Genomic DNA, 19,164 nt, shown 5'->3' on the forward strand with positions numbered 1-19,164 from the left:
TCGACCAGTTATAAAACCCATTTCTCTTGTAAGATGTATCAAGTCCACGGATTCATCCATACTTGTGGGATATTCTCCTTCCCTACAGGAAGTGGCATAGAAAGCACCCACAGCAGAGCTGTCTATATAGCTCCTCCCTTAGCTCCACCCCCAGTCATTCTCTCTGCTTGCTTAACTGCTAGGAAGGGCAAAGTGAGTGTGGTGACAAAAATGTTAGTTTTTATTTTCTCAAGCAAAAGTTTGTTATTTTAAATGGTACCGGTGTGTACTATTTACTCTCTGGCAGAAAAGGGATGAAGATTTCTGCAAGGAGGATGCTGATCTTAGCATTTTGTAACTAAGATCCACTGCTGTTCTCAAAAGGGCTGAAGAGTACAGGAAAACTTCAGTTGGGGGAACAGTTTGCAGGCTAAACTGCATTGAGGTATGTTCAGTCTATTTTTTTCTAGACAGACTGTGTTATTTCTAGAAAAGGCTGGTAATATCCCCATGAGGGAAAGGTAAGCTGTATTCAGTAAAAGAGGAATCCAAGCTTGCATAAAGGGCTCATAGTTACTGGTGACACTAATAGGAAAAAATTTTTGGTTTAGTTACAAATAAAACGTTTTTTGAGGGACTTTAAGGGGTCTTTGTGGCTTGTTTAAGGGTTATTAACCCACATGGCTAGTTTAAGAAACACTCTGTGGTGTTTTTTAGGCCCCATAACTTCGAGTGAGGTGGGAGGGGCCTATTTTCAGTTGCACAGTTTATTTACCTCAGAAGCATCCAGCTATTTCTCCAGAGATTCCTGCTGTATTTGAGGGCTGTAAAGAGGTTTTTTTCCCCACAAATCGTTCCTAAAGGGCAGGTAGGCGCCACAGCAGAGCTGTGGCAAGGTGCTGAAAGTTATTTTACCAGTTTTGAAGTTTTTTCAATCCGGTTTTTACATTAAGGGGTTAATTGTTTATTTGCATAGTTGTGCAAAGTTACTAAGGCTTTATGAAGCTACTGTAAAAATTTCCGTGTTTACTGCTTTTTTTACACTGTTTTGCAGAGTTTGTGCAGCTTTTTTTCTCTTAAAGGCACAGTACCGTTTTTGTTTAAAGTGTTATTTACTTTGATTAAAGTGTTTTCCAAGCTTGCTTGTTACATTACTAGCCTGTTTAACATGTCTGACACCAAGGAGAATCATTGTTCTATGTGTTTAGAAGCCATTGTGGAACCCCCTCTTAGAATGTGTCCCACTTGCACTGATATGTCTATAAATTATAAAGAGCATATTTTAGCATTTAAAAATATTGCAATAGATGATTCTAAGTTAGAAGGAAATGAGGATTTAGCATCTAGCTCTCCCCAAGTGTCACAACCAGTAACGCCCGCACAAGTGACGCCAAGTACCTCTAGTGCGTCTAATTCATTTACTTTACAAGACATGGCCACAGTTATGAATAAAACCCTCACAGAGGTTTTCTCTAAACTGCCTGGTTTACAAGGAAAGCGTGTCAGCTCTGGGTTAAGAACAAATGCTGAGCCGTCTGACGCTTTAGTAGCCGTATCCGATATACCCTCACAATGTTCTGAAGTAGGGGTAAGGGATATGTTATCTGAGGGAGAGATTTCTGATTCAGGAAAGACGCTCCCTCAGACAGATTCTGATATGACAGCCTTTAAATTTAAGCTTGAACACCTCCCCTTATTGCTCAAGGAGGTATTAGCTACTCTAGACGATTTTGACCCTATAGTGGTCCCAGAGAAATTGTGTAAAATGGACAGATACTTAGAGGTTCCTGTTTACACTGATGTTTTTCCAGTCCCTAAGAGGATTGTGACTATTGTTACTAAGGAGTGCGATAGACCAGGTATTCCGTTCGCTCCCCCTCCGGTTTTTAAGAAAATGTTTCCCATATCTGACACCATGCGGGACTCGTGGCAGACAGTTCCTAAGGTGGAGGGAGCTATTTCTACTATTGCTAAGCGTACAACTATACCTATCGAAGACAGTTGTGCTTTCAAAGATCCTATGGATAAAAAATTAGAGGGTCTCCTAAAGAAAATTTTTGTTCATCAAGGTTTTCTTCTCCAACCTATTGCATGCATTGTTCCTGTAACTACTGCAGCTGCTTTCTGGTTTGAGGCTGTAGAAGAGGCTCTCCAGGTGGAGACTCCATTAGAGGATATTATGGATAGAATTAAGGCCCTTAAGTTGGCTAATTCTTTCATTACAGATGCCGCTTTCCAAATGGCTAAATTAGCGGCAAAGAATTCAGGTTTTGCCATTTTAGCACACAGGGTGTTATGGCTTAAGTCCTGGTCTGCTGATGTGTCATCAAAATCTAAATTGTTGAACATCCCTTTCAAAGGAAAGACCCTATTCGGGCCTGCACTGAAAGAAATTATTTCAGACATCACTGGAGGGAAAGGCCATGCCCTCCCTCAGGATAAAACAAATAAGATGAGGACCAAACAAAATAATTTTCATTCCTTTCGGAACTTCAAGGATGGTCCCGCTTCAGCTTCCCCTGCAGCAAAGCAAGAGGGAAATTCTGTCCAATCCAAGTCAGTCTGGAGACCTAACCAGGCTTGGAACAAAGGTAAACAGGCCAAGAAGCCTGCTGCTGCATCTAAAACAGCATGAAGGGGTAGCCCCCAATCCGGGACCGGATCTAGTAGGGGGCAGACTCTCTCTCTTTGCTCAGGCTTGGGCAAGAGATGTTCACGTTTCCTGGGCTTTAGAAATTGTGTCCCAAGGATATCTTCTGGACTTCAAAGACTCCCCCCCAAGGGGGAGATTTCACATTTCTCAATTGTCTGCAACCCAGACAAAGAGAGAGGCGTTCTTACGCTGTGTAGAAGACCTACATACCATGGGAGTGATTCGCCCAGTTCCAAGAGCGGAACAAGGGCTAGGTTTTTACTCCAACCTGTTTGTGGTTCCCAAAAAAGAGGGAACTTTCAGACCAATCTTGGATCTCAAAATTCTAAACAAATTCCTCACAGTACCATCTTTCAAGATGGAGACTATTCGGACTATTCTTCCTCTGATCCAGGAGGGTCAATATATGACTATTGTGGACTTAAAGGATGCGTATCTACGCATCCCTATTCACAGAGATCATTATCAATTCCTCAGATTTGCCTTTCTGGACAGGCATTACCAGTTTGTGGCCCTTCCCTTCGGGTTGGCCACGGCTCCCAGAATTTTCACAAAGGTGCTATGGTCCCTTTTGGCGGTTCTAAGACCGCGGGGTATAGCAGTGGTGCCTTATCTAGACGACATCTTAATTCAGGCGTCGACTTTCCAGCTAGCCAAGTCTCACACAGACATCGTGTTGGCTTTTCTGAGATCTCACGGGTGGAAGGTGAGCATAAAAAAGAGTTCTCTCGTCCCTCTCACAAGAGTTTCCTTCCTAGGGACTTTGATAGACTCCGTAGAAATGAAAATATTTCTGACGGAGGTCAGAAAATCAAAACTTTTAACCACTTGCCGAGCTCTTCATTCCATTCCTCTGCCATCAGTGGCTCAGTGTATGGAGGTAATCGGACTTATGGTAGCGGCAATGGACATAGTTCCTTATGCCCGCCTACACCTCAGACCACGGCAACTATGCAAGCTCAAACAGTGGAATGGGGATTATACAGATTTATCTCCTCAACTGCATCTGGACCAAGGGACCAGAGATTCTCTTCTCTGGTGGTTGTCTCAGGACCACCTGTCTCAGGGAATATGTTTCCGCAGGCCAGAGTGGCTCATAGTAACGACAGATGCCAGCCTGCTAGGCTGGGGTGCAGTCTGGAAATCCCTGAAAGCACAGGGCTTATGGTCTCGGGAGGAATCTCTCCTCCCGATAAACATTCTAGTACTGAGAGCGATATTCAGTGCGCTTCAGGCGTGGCCTCAGCTAGCTGCGGCCAAATTCATCAGATTTCAGTCGGACAACATCACGACTGTAGCCTATATCAATCATCAAGGAGGAACACAGAGTTCTCTAGCGATGATGGAGGTAACCAAAATTATCCGATGGGCGGAGAATCACTCTTGCCATCTCTCAGGAATCCATATCCCAGGGGTAGAGAACTGGGAGGCGGATTTCCTAAGTCGTCAGACTTTTCATCCGGAGGTATTTGCCCAGCTGACTCAGCTATGGGGCACACCAGAATTGGAACTGATGGCGTCCTGACAGAACGCCAAACTTCCGCGTTACGGATCCAGGTCCCGGGATCCCCAGGCGGTACTGATAGATGCTCTAGCAGTGCCCTGGTCCTTCAATCTGGCTTATGTATTTCCACCGTTTCCTCTCCTCCCACGTCTGGTTGCCAGAATCAAGCAGGAGAGAGCTTCGGTGATTCTGATAGCGCCTACGTGGCGACGCAGGACTTGGTATGCAGACCTGGTGGACATGTCATCTGTTCCACCGTGGACTCTGCCAATGAGGCAGGACCTTCTAATCCAAGGTCCGTTCAAGCATCCAAATCTAATTTCTCTGCGTCTGACTGCTTGGAGATTGAACGCCTGATTCTATCAAAGCGTGGTTTCTCTGAGTCGGTCATTTATACCCTGATTCAGGCTAGAAAGCCTGTCACCAGGAAAATCTATCATAGGATTTGGCGCAAATATCTTTGTTGGTGTGAATCCAAGGGTTACTCATGGAGTAAGATTAGGATTCCTAGAATTTTGTCTTTTCTCCAAGAAGGATTGGAGAAGGGATTATCAGCTAGTTCCTTAAAGGGACAAATATCTGCTTTGTCTATTCTTTTACACAAACGTCTGGCAGATGTCCCAGACGTTCAAGCATTTAGTCAGGCCTTGGTCAGGATCAGGCCTGTATTTAAACCTGTTGCTCCGCCATGGAGCCTAAACTTGGTTCTTAAAGTTCTTCAAGGGGTTCCGTTTGAACCTATGCATTCCATAGATATTAAGCTTCTATCTTGGAAAGTTTTGTTTTTAGTAGCTATCTCTTCGGCTCGAAGAGTTTCTGAGTTATCTGCTTTACAGTGTGACTCACCTTATCTTATTTTCCATGCAGATAAGGTGGTTTTGCGTACCAAACCTGGATTCCTTCCTAAGGTTGTTTCTAATAGGAATATCAATCAGGAAATTGTTGTTCCTTCGCTGTGTCCTAATCCTTCTTCAAAGAAGGAACGTCTGTTGCACAATCTTGATGTGGTTCGTGCTTTAAAGTTCTACTTACAAGCAACCAAAGATTTCCGTCAAACATCTTCATTGTTTGTTGTCTATTCTGGTAAACGGAGAGGCCAAAAGGCTATGGCTACCTCTCTTTCTTTTTGGCTGCAAAGCATCATCCGTATGGCTTATGAGACTGCTCACCACCTTATGAAAAAAAACATAATTTATGCTTAACTGATAATTTCTTTTTTTTTCATGGCGGTGAGAGTCCATGGGAGCCTCCCAATTTAATTTCTCTTTTGGCAGCAGTTTTACTTGCACCTCTTCATACCCTTATTTGCCTTTCCTACCTTTCTGTTCACCTTTCCTCTACTTGGCTATACGTTAAACTGAGTAGTACATGGAGGTGGGAGGGTTTAAAAGCTCTTGTTCTTTGGGGTTCTTTGCCTCCTCCTAGTGGCAGGAATTCAATCCCACACGCCAAGACTTGTTGACTCTCACCACCATAAAAGAATTTATCAGGTAGGCATAAATTATGTTTAGCAGTGTGTTCAGGAACTAGAGATCATGGGGGTGATTGTTCCAGTTCCGCCTTTGGAACAACGTCAGGGTTTCTATTCCAATCTTTTCATCATTCCAAAGATGGAGTGAAAGTTCAGATCCATTTTGGATGTGAAAACCTTGAACAAGTTCTTAAAATTTGCTTAATTTAAGATGGATACCATATGAACCATCCTCCCTTTAGTTCAACAAGGTCAGTTCATGACCACTATAGACTTAAAGTGATGGTAAACTTTCCCCTTTTTAGATCTGGAATGTTAGCAATATTTTAGATGGAGTTTAATTCATCAGTTGTAATGAAGATGCGCTTTAACTTACTTTTTAATGTAGCTCTGAAATTCAAATACCCGAGCTACGGCCGCCCACTTCAGAAGTAATTTATTTGGTGAGCTAATTGTTTGCACTGTTCTCCAATCAGTACTCTAGCCATATGACAATCACACAATTTTTTTATTATTTTTTTTTGTAGCTAAAGTGCCGATTGGACAATAGTTTAGACTATTAGCTCACTAAAAAAATTACTTTTGAAGTGGTCAGCCGGATCGTGGGGTATTTGAATTTCAGCGCTACATTAACAAGTAAGTTAAAGATTATCTTCATTACAACTGATGAGTTACACTCCATCTAAAATATTGCTAAAATGTCAGATCTGTTTATAAAAAGGGGAAAGTTTACCATCACTTTAAATGATGCTTACCCTAAAAAAAAATTATTCGCAGGGATGACCAATAGTTTCTTCGGTTTGCTTTTCTGGACAAAACTACCAATTTGTAGCTCTTCCTTTTGGATTAGCCACAGCACCCAGGATTTTTAACAAGGTCCTGGAGGTCCTTTTGTCAGTCATCATAGCTAAGTCTACTGTTGTCTCTTTGCAGTCATGGTTGGAAGACAAATGTTTAAAATATTCCACAGACAAGAATCTCATTTGTAGAGATAATTATAGACTGTCTTGCCATGTGTCTGTATTTGACAGACCCATGCAAGCTCAAACTTTAATTCACTTGACAAAAGCTCCAGTCTTCGACTCATCCTTCAGTGGTCCAAAAACCAAAAACAATGGAGACCCAAGTCCAAGCTTAAAAAACAACTTTTTTCAATTGTGATTAAAACATTGTAATTGAACATGTAAACATATCAATTGTGAGGAAAGGCTGATGCTTTTCTGCTGGTGGTGGTGATCCTTCTCATTTTGTGCATTATGATCCCTATTGTTCTCAAGGAGTGACAAATTATATTATGTTATATCAGAACTACTATTACAACAGCAGGAATTATTACAAGCTGTTGTTCAAGAAGACATAATAGATATAAAATACCTTTTCTTTCCTAAGACATGGAGAGTCCAAGTCATTCCACTTACTAGTGCGATATTCACTCCTGGCCAGCAGGAGGAGGCAATGAGCACCCCAGCAGAGCTGTTAAGTGTCACTTACCCATAACCCCCAGTCATTCTCTTTGCCTATGTCAATGGAGGACGTGAAGTTGGTGTCTGAAGAATTGTATTCCTTTTATGGGTACTTTTTCCTGCAAGCAAGGATTGGGGCTTAGCTCTGTCCATGTCAATCTCTTGAGTAAGAGTAGTGGTGGCTTTTTAGCAGTTAGAAAGTGGTGAGGTGGTCCTTGCTTTGTTTTCTAACATAATTGCTACCCTAGTTATAGAAAGCCAGAGTTGGTTACTCTGTTCTTTCTTTTTCTACAGGTCTCTGTAAGGAGTATGTGTCCTTTCATGCCTTGTAAGCTGTCTTACTGTCGGACAGCTGGATTTGCAGGTAAGTTCTTTTGCCTAATAGGTACTGGGGTCTTGCACTATATATCTCTGCATTGGATTTCTGGGACATATATAAATTCTTTATGGAGGGTTTGTTCTGGGCAGTGTGCAGGCACGTTTATGTATGTGGAGACTAAGGGGTTAATTCTTCCCTTGCTGTTTATGGGATGATTACTCTGGGGCTCAAGTGGTTTTTTATTTTCTGAGGACGATGGCATAATAAAAGCTCAATTTTCACTGTACTGTGTGAGTTTACTCCGGGAGATGAGCAGTTTAAAATGATTGCGCAGTTCCTTATGAGCCGGTCATGTGACTTTCGGCTTTTCCGCTGGAGACTCCGCTGAGCAGAGCAGCGTGGCGCAGTGCCGATGCGAGTGTTTTCCCTGTGAGGTGAAGAAGTGACTTGTTTGCCGATTTTTGCAAGTTGTTGAGAAATCTGAAGGTTCAGGTAGGGCACCTCGGACTGTCTGAGGTATAGAAGCGCAATATTTGTAATTTTTCATTAGCGTTTTTGGCGCACTAAAGCCTGTTTTTCTTAAAGTGACGGTTGTCATTTTCTGACTAATTATTTGGCTATGGACACTGAACAGGAGTCTGTTCCTTTTGACAAATGTTTATTATGCTTAGACACCCAAATTGTTTTGCCTATGCAATTTTGCTCCTCATGTTTAGATAAAACTTTAAAGTTTAAAGATAAATTAATTACCTTTTGAGCCTACTGTCTCTCAGGATAATGCTGTTCAGGATATGCCACAACTTTCTCCTCAAGCGTCCCAAGCCCCAGTGGCATCACATACAGTGCTTTGCGGTTCCTTTCAGCCTCATGGAGGCGTGTATTTGCCTGTAGATTTTGCTGCACAGATATCTTTTGCGGTGTCCCATCTGCTGCTGCAAATGTTGACCTCCCTCATAAGTCTGATGAGGAGGATACCTCAGTAGCTTCTGAGGGATAAATCTCAGATTCTGACAGTATAAATCCTTTGACTGATTCTGAAGAGGTAAACTTCAGATTTAAGCTTGAACACCTTTGTTTACTTCTAAAGGAGGTATTGGCTACTTTGGACGGCTCTGATTGTTCTGTCGCTGTCAACCCTAAACAATCTAGTAAGCTTAACAAATACTATGATGTTTCTTCCTCTGTGGAAGTGTTTCCTGTTCCAGACCGTGTGTCGGAGATCATTGAACAGGAATGGGATAAGCTAGGGATTCCTTTTTTTCCCCGCCTCCTGTCTTTAAAAAGATGTTTCCTGTTGCTGACTTCATTCGGGACTCATGGCGCACTGTGCCTAAGGTAGAAGGGGCTATTTCTACTCTGGCCAACAGAACCACGATTCCTATAGAGGATAGCTGTTCTTTTAAGAATCCTATAGAAAAAAAGCTGGAGGCTTATTTAAAGAAAATCTATGTTTATCAGGGTCTACAATGGCAACCTACAGTTTGTATTGTCACGGTAAGAAGTGAAGCATCTTATTGGTGTGATGCTTTGTCCAAATTGATTTTAGAGGATACTCCGTTAGAGCAGATCCAAGATAGAATTAATCAATTCCTTTATATCAGATGCTAACATGCAAGTTATTAGACTGGGAGCCAAGATGTCTGGCTTCACTGTCCTAGCCCGCAGGACTCTGTGGCTAAAATCTTAGTCAGCTGATGTTACCTCCAAGTTAAAGTTCCTGTCGCTACCTTATAAGGGTAAGACCCTGTTTGGTCCTGGTCTGGCAGAGATACTTTCTGAAATTACGGGTGGAAAGGGGTCCTTTCTACCACAAGACAAGAAGAATAGACCTAAGGGACATCAAAATTCTAATTTTCGCTCCTTTCATAACTTCAAAGGTCAGAAGTCTTCCTCTCCCTCCTCAAAGCCGGAGCAGTCCAAGTCCTCTTGGAGATCCAATCAGACTTGAAATAAGGGGAAGCAATCAAAGAAGCCTTTATCTGAGTCAGTATGAAGGGTCTGCCCCCGGTCCGGGATTGGATCAAGTGGGGGGCAGACTATACTTGTTTCGACAAGCTTGTATACGCAATGTCTCAGACCCTTGGGCTGTGGACATAGTATCTCAGGGTTACAAAATAGAGTTCAAGATTTATCCTCCCAGGGGCAGATTCCTCCTCTCAAGATTACCTGCGGATCAGGTAATAAGAGAGGCATTCTTGAGCTGCGTTTAGGACCTTTCCTCCCTGGGAGTGATTGTTCCAGTCCCAGTAAGGGAACAGGGTCTAGGATTTTATTAAAATCTGTTTGTGGTTCCCAAAAAAGAGGGAACTTTTCGACCCATTTTCGACCTAAAGTGTCTCAACAAATTTCTCAGGGTACCATCCTTCAAAATGGAAACCATTCGTTCCATTCTTCCTTTGGTCCAAGAGGGTCAGTTCATGACGACCATAGACCTGAAGGATGCGTATCTTCATGTTCCCATCCACATGGATCATCATCAGTTCCTGAGATTCGCTTTTCTAGACAAACACTTTCAATTTGTTGCTCTTCCGTTTCGCCTTGCCACAGCTCCCAGAATTTTCACAAAGGTTCTGGGGGCTCCCTTGGCAGTTGTCAGGTCTCAAGGAATTGCAGTGGCGCCTTACCTGGACGACATATTGGTTGAGGCGTCACATTTTCAACAAGCAAACTCTCATACAGAGATCTTGTTGTCTTTTCTACGTTCCCACCAATGGACACTGAATCTGGAGAAGAGTTCCCTTGTTCCTACAAGGGTGTGTTTCTTAAGGACCATCATAGATTCCCTATCTATGAAGATTTTTCTGACGGAGGTCAGAAAATCCAAGCTTCTCTCCTCTTGCCTCCCTCTCCAGTCTACTGTTCGGCCTTCTGTGGCTCAATGCATGGATGTAATTGGTCTGATGGTCGCTTCCATGGACATCATTCCCTTTGCTCAACTCTATTTGAGAGCTCTACAGTTATGCATGCTCAGACAATGGAACGGAGATCATTCGGATCTGTCTCAGAGGATAGATCTGGACCAGTTGACAAGAGACTCTCTCGTGGTGGATTTTTCCAGGATCATCTGTCTCAGGGCACATGCTTCAGGAGACCTTCCTGGGTGATTTTTGACTACGGACGCCAGCCTACTAGGCTGGGGAGCAGTCTGGGACTCGTTAAAGGCTCAGGGCCTATGGACTCGGGAGGAGTCTTCTCTCCCAATAAACATCTTGGAGTTGAGAGCGATCTTCAATGCCCTGATGGCTTGGCCTCAGTTGTCTGTACTCCGATTTATCAGATTCCAGTCAGACAACATCACCTCAGTGTCTAACATCAACCACCAGGAAGGAATTTAGAGTTCCTTGGCCATGAAGGAAGTGACTCGCATCATTCAGTGGGCGGAAGCTCAGGATTGTCTATTTGCCATTCACATTCCAGGAGTGGACAACTGGGAGGCAGATTTTCTGAGCAGACAGACCTTTCATCCCGGGGAGTGGCGTTTCCATTCGGAGGTGTTCTCCAGGTTAACCGTCAAGTGGGGGTGCCGGAGTTGGATCTGATGGCATCTCGTCAGAATGCCAAGCTTCCAAGGTACTATTCAAAGTCAAGATATCCTCAGGCCGCCCTGATAGATGCTCTGGCAGTTCCTTTGGATTTCAGTCTAGCTTACCTGTTTCCTCCATTTGCTCTCCTTCCACGAGTCATTGCTCAAACAAGAGAGAGCATTTGTAATTCTGATAGCTCCTGCATGGCCTCGCTGGATCTGGTTTGCAGACCTGGTGAGGATGACTTCTCTTCCACCCTGGAGGCTTCCTCTGAGGAAGACCTTCTAATTTAGGGTCCTTTCCTCCATCCAAATCTAGTTTCTCTGAAGCTGACTGCTTGGAGATTGAACATTTAGTTTTGGCTATGCGTGGATTTTCTGGGTTAGTTATTGATACCATGCTTCAAGCTTGCAAGCCAGTTACTAGCAAAATTTATCATAAGGTATAGCGCAAATACCTTTACTGGTGTGAATCGAAGGGCTTCTCTTGCAGCAGGGTCAGGATTCCTAGAATTTTGTCATTTCTGGAGAAGGGTTTGTCAGTCAGTTCTCTGAAGGGTCAAATTTCTGCACTGTCTATTCTTTTACACAAACGTCTGGCGGATGTACCAGATGTTCAAATCTTTTTGTCAGGCCTTGGTCAGAATCAGGCCTGTGTTTAAACCTGTTGCTCCTCCTTGGAGCCTTAACCTAGTTCTTAGAGTTTTGCAGCAGGCTCCGTTTGAGCCAATGCATTCGGTAGATATTAAGTAATTATCTTGGAAAGTTTTGTTTCTTATTGCTATTTCATCTGCTCGCAGAGTTTCTGAACTCTCGACTCTGCAGTGCGATTCACCTTACCTTATTTTTCAAGCCGATAAGGCGGTCCTTCGTACTAAATTGGGGTTTCTCCCTAAGGTGGTTTTGGATCAAAACATTAATCAGGAAATTGTTGTTCGTTTCTTTTGTCCTAATCCTTCTTCTCATAAGGAACGCCTTTTGCATAACGTGGATGTTGTGCATGCTCTAAAATTTTACCTACAGGCTACTAAAGATTTTCGTCAGTCTTCTGCCCTGTTTATTTCTCAGGAAAGTCTAAGGGTCAGAAGGCTACTTCTACGTTTTTTTCCCTCTGGTTGTATTATTCGTTTTCCTTATGAGACTGCTGGACAGCAGCCTCCTGAGAGAATTTCGGCTCATTCCACTAGGGCTGTCTCCTCTTCTTGGGCCTTCAAAAATTAAGCTTCTGTGGAACAGATTTGCAAGGTGGCAACATGTTGTCCTATACATACTTTTTCAAAATTTAAAAAATTTGATACTTTTGCCTCGGCTGAGGCCTCTTTTGGGAGAAAGGTTCATCAAGTGGTGGTGCCTTCTGTTTAGGTCTGCCTGTCTTGCTCTCCCTCCCTCTTTATTCCGTGTCCTCTAGCTTGGGTATTGGTTCCCACTAGTAATTGGAATGAAGTTGTGGACTCTCCATGTGTTAGGAAAGAAAACAAAATGTATGCTTACCTGATAAATGTCTTTCCGGACATGGAGAGTCCACGACCCCACCCTTAATTAAGACAGTATTTTTTTGTTAAACCTCAGGCACCTCTACACATTTGTGTTACCTTCTTTTTCCATTTCCCTTCGGCTGAATGACTGGGGGTTATGGGTAAGGGAAGTGACACTTAAAGGGACAGTATACACTCATTTTCATATAACTGCATGTAATATACACTACTATAAAGAATAAGATGCACAGATACTGATATAAAAATCCAGTATAAAACTGTTTAAAAACTAACTTAGAAGCTCTCAGTTTAGCTCAGTTGAAAAGGTAGCTGGAAAGCCCACTGCAAGTGAGAAATAAGACACTCCCCCCTCCCCCTTCTTTTGCATATGAAAAGACCATTTACACAAGCAGGAGCAAGCTAGAGAAGGTAGCTGACAGTATTCACATAAAACTTTGGGGCTTGGTTAGGAGTCTGAAAATCAGAGCAATGTTATTACAAAATAAGCAAAACTATACATTTTTAAAGAAAAAAAAACTTTATGGGCTATATAAATAGATCATCTACAAAACATTTATGCAAAGAAAAAAATGAGTGTATAATGTCCCTTTAACAGCTCTGCTGGGTGCTCTTTGCCTCCTCCTGCTGGCCAGGAGTGAATATCCCACTAGTAATTGGAATGAAGTTGTGGACTCTCCATGTCCGGAAATAAATAAAGCTCTGCATGTTGAGTCAATGTAATTGGAAACGCACCCATCTCTCACAGGTGATTTGGTTGGATCCTTCAGTAAAGCATTTCCTATCTTGGTGGACGTCTCACCAGACTGCCTAGCAGGGAATATAATTTATTGGTCCCTTGTGGGACATAATTACCACAGGCACGAGTCTCTCGGGTTGCGGCACAGTTTGGGGATCTCTGAGGGAGAGGGAGTTTGGGCTCCTCAGGAGGCAAGGTTACCAATCAATGTTTTCGAATTTTGTACAATTTTTCCGGGTTCTTCAGGCTTGACCTTCTCTCAGAGCAGTACCTTACATTAATTTTCAAACGGACAACATAACTGTGATAGCCTACATAAGTCACCAAGGAGGTACTTGCAGTGCTCTGGCAATGGATAAAGTATTTCACATTTTGTCATGGGCAGAGTTCCATTAGTGTACAATTTTAGCAATCCACATTCTAGTGGTCAATCATTTGGTTCAACATCGGCACCTGCTGGAAACTTAATGGTTTCTCACCTGAATCCCAAGCTTCCCAGATATTGGGCACAGTCCTGCGATTCCAAAGCAAGATCCTTGTGAGAGTAATTGCTCATCTCAAGCAAGAACACACATCAGCCATTTTGGCCCTGCAGAACTTAGAACTTATGTGGATCTGTTTCAAATGTCCACTGTTCCATCATGGCGTCTTCCTCGTCACCCAGATCTGTTATCCCAAGGACCATTCTTTCATCAAAATCTTCAATCTCTTGATTTGACTGCTTGGAGATTGAACGGTTGATTTTTCAGATTCAGTGGTTTATCTTTCTTGGTGTGTTGAAAGAGATTTTAGTTGGTATTCGTTTAGAAAGCTAGGATTCTACAATTTCTTCAGGATGGTCTAAATAAGGGCTTGCCTGCTAGTACTCTGATACTAAGATTGGCAAGCATCCAGATATTCAAGCTTTATACAGAATCAGACTGGTTAAAAGATTTTTTATCCTTCCATGGAATCTCAACTTGGTTTTGAGAGCTTTACAAGCTCATCCGATTGAACCTGTGCATGAGTTGGACATTCAGTTATGGTCCTGGAAGGTATTATGTTTTTGTTTTTGTTTTTGGCTATTTCTTCTGCCAGAAGAGTATCTGAATTATGCCATTTCTGTTTTTTCATTGGGATAAGGCATTATTACTTACCCACTAAAGTTTTTTTGCCGAAACGTTGTTGCAAATTGTGGAACTCATTGCGGAATCAAAATATGGAACTAGTAAATGCCAATACCTTAGATTAATTTAAAAATGTATTAGATTAAAAAAATGGTTTAGATACATATCTGGCTAGAAACAGAATTCAGGGGTATGATTGCTTGCTTTAAATGGGTCACCTTTTTAATAGAATTAATTTAAAGGGACACTGAACCCAAATTTTTTTGTGTGTGATTCAGATAGAGCATGCAATTTTAAGCAACTTTCTAATTCACTCCTATTTTCTTCGTTCTCTTGCTATCTTTATTTGAAAACAAAAGTACAGACCTTGGACAGAACTTGTTTATTGGTGGATGAATTTATCCACCAATCAGCAAGAACAACCCAGGTTGTTCACCAAAATGGGCCGGCATTTAAACTTACATTCTTGCTTTTCAAATAAAGATACCAAGAGAATGAAGAACCATTGCTAATAGGAGTAAATTAGGAAGTTGCTTAAAATTGCATGCTCTATATGAATCACAAAAAAATTGGGTTCAGTGTCCCTTTAAGCTCAATTGGAGCTTTATTTATATTAAGATTGGTATAGGTTGAACTCTATGTACTTCTGTTTTTTTTCCCCCAACCTCATCTACTATGTTACTATGTGGCATATTCAGAGAATAGTAACCAGGAGATTGTACATCCTTTGTTATGCCAAATCCAAAGAATTCAAAGGAACGGTTATTGCATGATTTAGATGTGGTTAGAGCTTTGAAGTATTATCTGAAAGCTACTAGTCAGTTTAAGGTAATCTTCCAGTTTTTTTGTTAATTTCTCTGGAAAATGTAAGGGTCAGAAAACTACAGCTACTTCCCCCTTTATGTATCACAGCTTATTCTTTTTGATCATTTCTACTTCCTGGGCATTCAGTAATGAGAATGCAGTGGATCAGATTTGCCAGGCAGCAACTTGGTCATCCTTACACAATTTTACAAAATGTTAACTTCTGATGTATTTTCCTCTACTGAGGCTGCTTTTGGCAGGAAGGTTCTACAGGCGATAGTGTCTGTAAAATTGGTGCCTGCCTTTTCTTTTTGTCCCACTCATTTATTCATGAACTCTAGTTATTAGTTCCAAAATGTAAGGACTTGTGGACTCTCACCACCTTAAGAAAGAACACATAATTTATGCTTACCTGATAAAGTAATTTCTTTCTTGGTGGTGAGAGTCCATGAGATCTGCCCAAGTTTGTTTGTCTCTTTCCAGTTGGCAGCAGTTCTTGTTTGCACCTCAGTTGCCCCACTCTGTCTTTCCTATTTTCTGTTTCTCTTTCTACTTGGTTGTACGATGTACTGGGAGGTACAGGAAAGTAGGAGGGATTTAAAGCTCTGGTTTAGGGTGTATTTGCCTCCTCCTGGGGCCAGGTTCTGAATTCCCAAAAGAAAGGACTTATGAATTTCACCACCAAGAAAGAAATTAATTTATCAGTTGTTCATAAATTATGTTTTTTGCCACTTAATTTGCACGTTTTTTTTTTGTAAAAGATGTACACTTGTGATTTGCACGTGTAGTTATTGTGTGTGTAATCACCATGTTTAACATTATTTGAACTAGATTTTTTGACTCTTTAAAGAAGCCACCATTTGCAGATTTAAAGGGACAGTCTATATATGATTCATATAGGGCATGCAATTTTAAACAACTTTCCAATTCACTTTTATCATTAAATTTGCTTTGTTCTCTTTGTTGAAAGCTAGACCTAGGTAGGCTTATATGCTAATTTCTAAGCCCCTGAAGGCCACCCCTTATTTCAATGCATATAGCAGTTTTCTTCTTAAAATGGGGAGAGTCCACAGCTGCATTCATTACTTTTGGGAAATACAGAACCTGGCCACCAGGAGGAGGCAAAGACACCCCAGCCAAAGGCTTAAATACCTCCCCCACTTCCCTCATCCCCCAGTCATTCTTTGCCTTTCGCCACAGGAGGGTCTGGAGAAGGGCCTTTCTGCCAGTTCCCTGAGGAGACAGATTTCGGCCCTTTCTGTTTTGCTGCACAAGAGGCTTGCAGATCTCCCTGACTTCCAATCTTTTGTTAAGGCTCTGATTAGGATCAGACCTGTGTTTAGATCTAACGCTCCACCTCTGTGTGAGCCTATGCATTCGGTTGACATTACATTTTTGTCCTGGAAGGTTCTTTTTCTATTGGCTATTGCGTCGGCACACAGAGTTTCTGAAATAGCTACCTTGCAATGTGAGCCTCCTTATCTGGTGTTCCACACTGATAAGGCTGTCCTACGTACCCACTTGGGTTTTCTACCTAAGGTGGTGTCTGATCGTAACATCAATCTGGAGATTGTGGTTCCTCCCTTATGTCCTAATCCTTCTTCTTCGAAAGAATGTTTACTTCATAATCTGAATGTGGTTCGAGCTTTGAAGTTTTATCTTTAAGCTACTAAGGATTTTAGACAAACTTCTTTCTTGTTTGTTATCTACTCTGAGAAGCGTAAGGGTCTGAAGGCTTCTTTGACTTCCTTATCTTTTTGGTTGAGGAGTGTTATACGCTTAGCTTACGAGTCAGCGGGATTTAGACCTTCTCAGAGAATTACGGCTCATTCCACTAGAGCGGTGGCTTCCTTTTGGGCCTTTAAGAACGAGGCCTCTATGGATCTGATTTGTCAGGCGGCTACCTGGTCCTCTTTACATACTTTTTCAAAATTCTACAAGTTTAACATTTTTACTTCGGCCGAAGCAGCTTTTGTGAAAAGGTTTTACAGGCTGTGGTGCCCTCAAATTAGGGTCCGCCTCTCTTTTACCCCTCCCATTATCATTCATTGTCCTCTAGAGCTTGGGTATAGTAAGGAATGATGCCGTGGACTCTCCTCATATTAAGAAGAAAAACATGAATGCTTACCTGATAATTTCATTTCCTTATGAGGAAAGTCCACGGCCCCTGCCCGTATGCTCCGATGGGCGGACCAAAATTTGTTTTTCTATTCCGGCACCATTTATACCCTGATATTTCTCCTACTGTTCCTTATTCCCTTGGCAAAATGACTGGGATATGAGGGAAGTAGGGGGAGTATTTAAGCCTTTGGCTTGGGTGTCTTTGCCTCCTCCTGGTGGCCAACTTCAGTATTTCCCAACAGTAAGGAATGATGCCATGGACTCTCCTCATACAGAAGGAAATGAAATTATCAGGTAAGCATAATTTATGTTTTTTATTGCTCATCTCTGAAAATTGTGCTTGTTCCACTCCTCTCAGTAAGGCTGGAATGCATGATGTGTATTTTAGTATTCTGTAGTTTGCTTGATCCAGCTACATAATTAGCAGGAGATTATTTAGATAAGTTCTCTATTTTCTAATTAATATGACTGTTTCAAACCTTTATGTTTCACAGTGTTCAAAAAGCTGCAACAGTGGTATAAGGAAGCGTCAGGTAGTATGCGCAGACAATGATCGCAACATCTATGATCCCGAGACTTGTGAGGCTCAGGAGCCAGAGAAACCGACTTTAATAGAAAGCTGTAACATGCAGCCCTGTCACCTGCCACAACGTGAGTTTTAATAAAACTGTCTTTCTTTCTTCAGTTGTTTCTCTCCTATATAATATAGGAAATGTTAGTTCTGTTTAATAGAATATTGTTTGGAGGGCTGAGAAAATACTCAAGGCAGGACAGCCTTTGGCACTAAATTGTTTTCAAGGAATAAGTATATGTTTAAGCTTAAAAGTTATGCTTTTTTAAATATATAACTTATATAGGGGCTTTTATGTTGAAATTGGTAATAGTCACTTGGAAAAGTATTAATAACCTTTGTTTTGTGTTTCCAGAGGTCCCTAGCATGCAAGATACATGGGGTTACGATAATGCACGACAATTTGACATTACCAGATATAATCCAAGTGGTAAGTCATTTCTTTTTTATATTCATACTTGAATAAAAAAGGGACATTGTAATTTCACCCATTTAGAGCCAGATTACAAGTGGAGCGCTAAATATCGCTTTTGTGAAAGCGAAAATTTGTGCTCCACTGAGTAATACCAGCGCACGAGAGCACCCTTCCATAGGCTCCAATAGGAGCCTCGTTCTTATACCCTCTGAGGGCTAGTTTCCATTAAAGCCTTAATTCGGTTTGGCTGCGCTCGCAAACCGATAAATATGCTGTCAGAAGCAATATTGTTTATCGACTTCTTCCAATGGTATGTTATATGTCAAAACTTTGCGTCCCATAGAAAGTAATAGAGGCCGTTAATCGATAAATTATACCAGGTTTCCAATGAAAGCCCTAACCGTTAATACACTGTCGGAGGCTGTCAATACATTGAGAAATATTACACCCAGCTCAAATATGTGTAAAGGAGGAAAAAGGAGCTTTTTGAGGCCTGTTTCTCATTGAAATTGCAAATCCTAAAAACATTTATGAGTGTTGCAATGTAGAAATAACATTATATATGCTATATTTATTGGTCTTATGTATAGGAATATTTGCACCTATGTTTTCATTGAAATATCAATATGTATGTATATAGAAAAATAGGTGCAAGCATATATCACCTATTCCAAATGTAACCTTTGCCCAGGGATGCTATATATATTCTCAAAACATATATAAATATAATTATATCTAATAATAATCTTCACCTACATGTATATATGTATGATAATAGTATATACATCTTTGACCTATATAAACCATATCATTATATTAGATTTGTTTTTAAATATATATGTTCTAGCAAAATCATGGAATCAAATATTTGTGTTATGTCACTTTAAATTAAAGGGATAGTATATTTCTCCAACATTGGTGTGTCCGGTCCACGGCGTCATCCTTACTTGTGGGATATTCTCTTCCCCAACAGGAAATGGCAAAGAGTCCCAGCAAAGCTGGC

At 41.5% G+C, this 19,164-nt stretch overlaps 1 protein-coding gene across 1 annotated transcript in view; it reads left to right on the forward strand.

Moving 5' to 3' along the window:
* PAPLN (papilin, proteoglycan like sulfated glycoprotein) overlaps positions 1–19,164 on the forward strand; it is a 517,238-nt gene that overhangs the window by 156,116 nt on the left and 341,958 nt on the right. Inside the window, 2 exon segments of the mRNA XM_053697785.1 lie at positions 17,670–17,826; positions 18,102–18,176. Coding sequence (XP_053553760.1) covers positions 17,670–17,826; positions 18,102–18,176 — 232 coding nt within the window.

The sequence above is a fragment of the Bombina bombina genome, chromosome 1 (assembly GCF_027579735.1).
Source record: "Bombina bombina isolate aBomBom1 chromosome 1, aBomBom1.pri, whole genome shotgun sequence".
Classification (NCBI taxonomy): domain Eukaryota; kingdom Metazoa; phylum Chordata; class Amphibia; order Anura; family Bombinatoridae; genus Bombina; species Bombina bombina.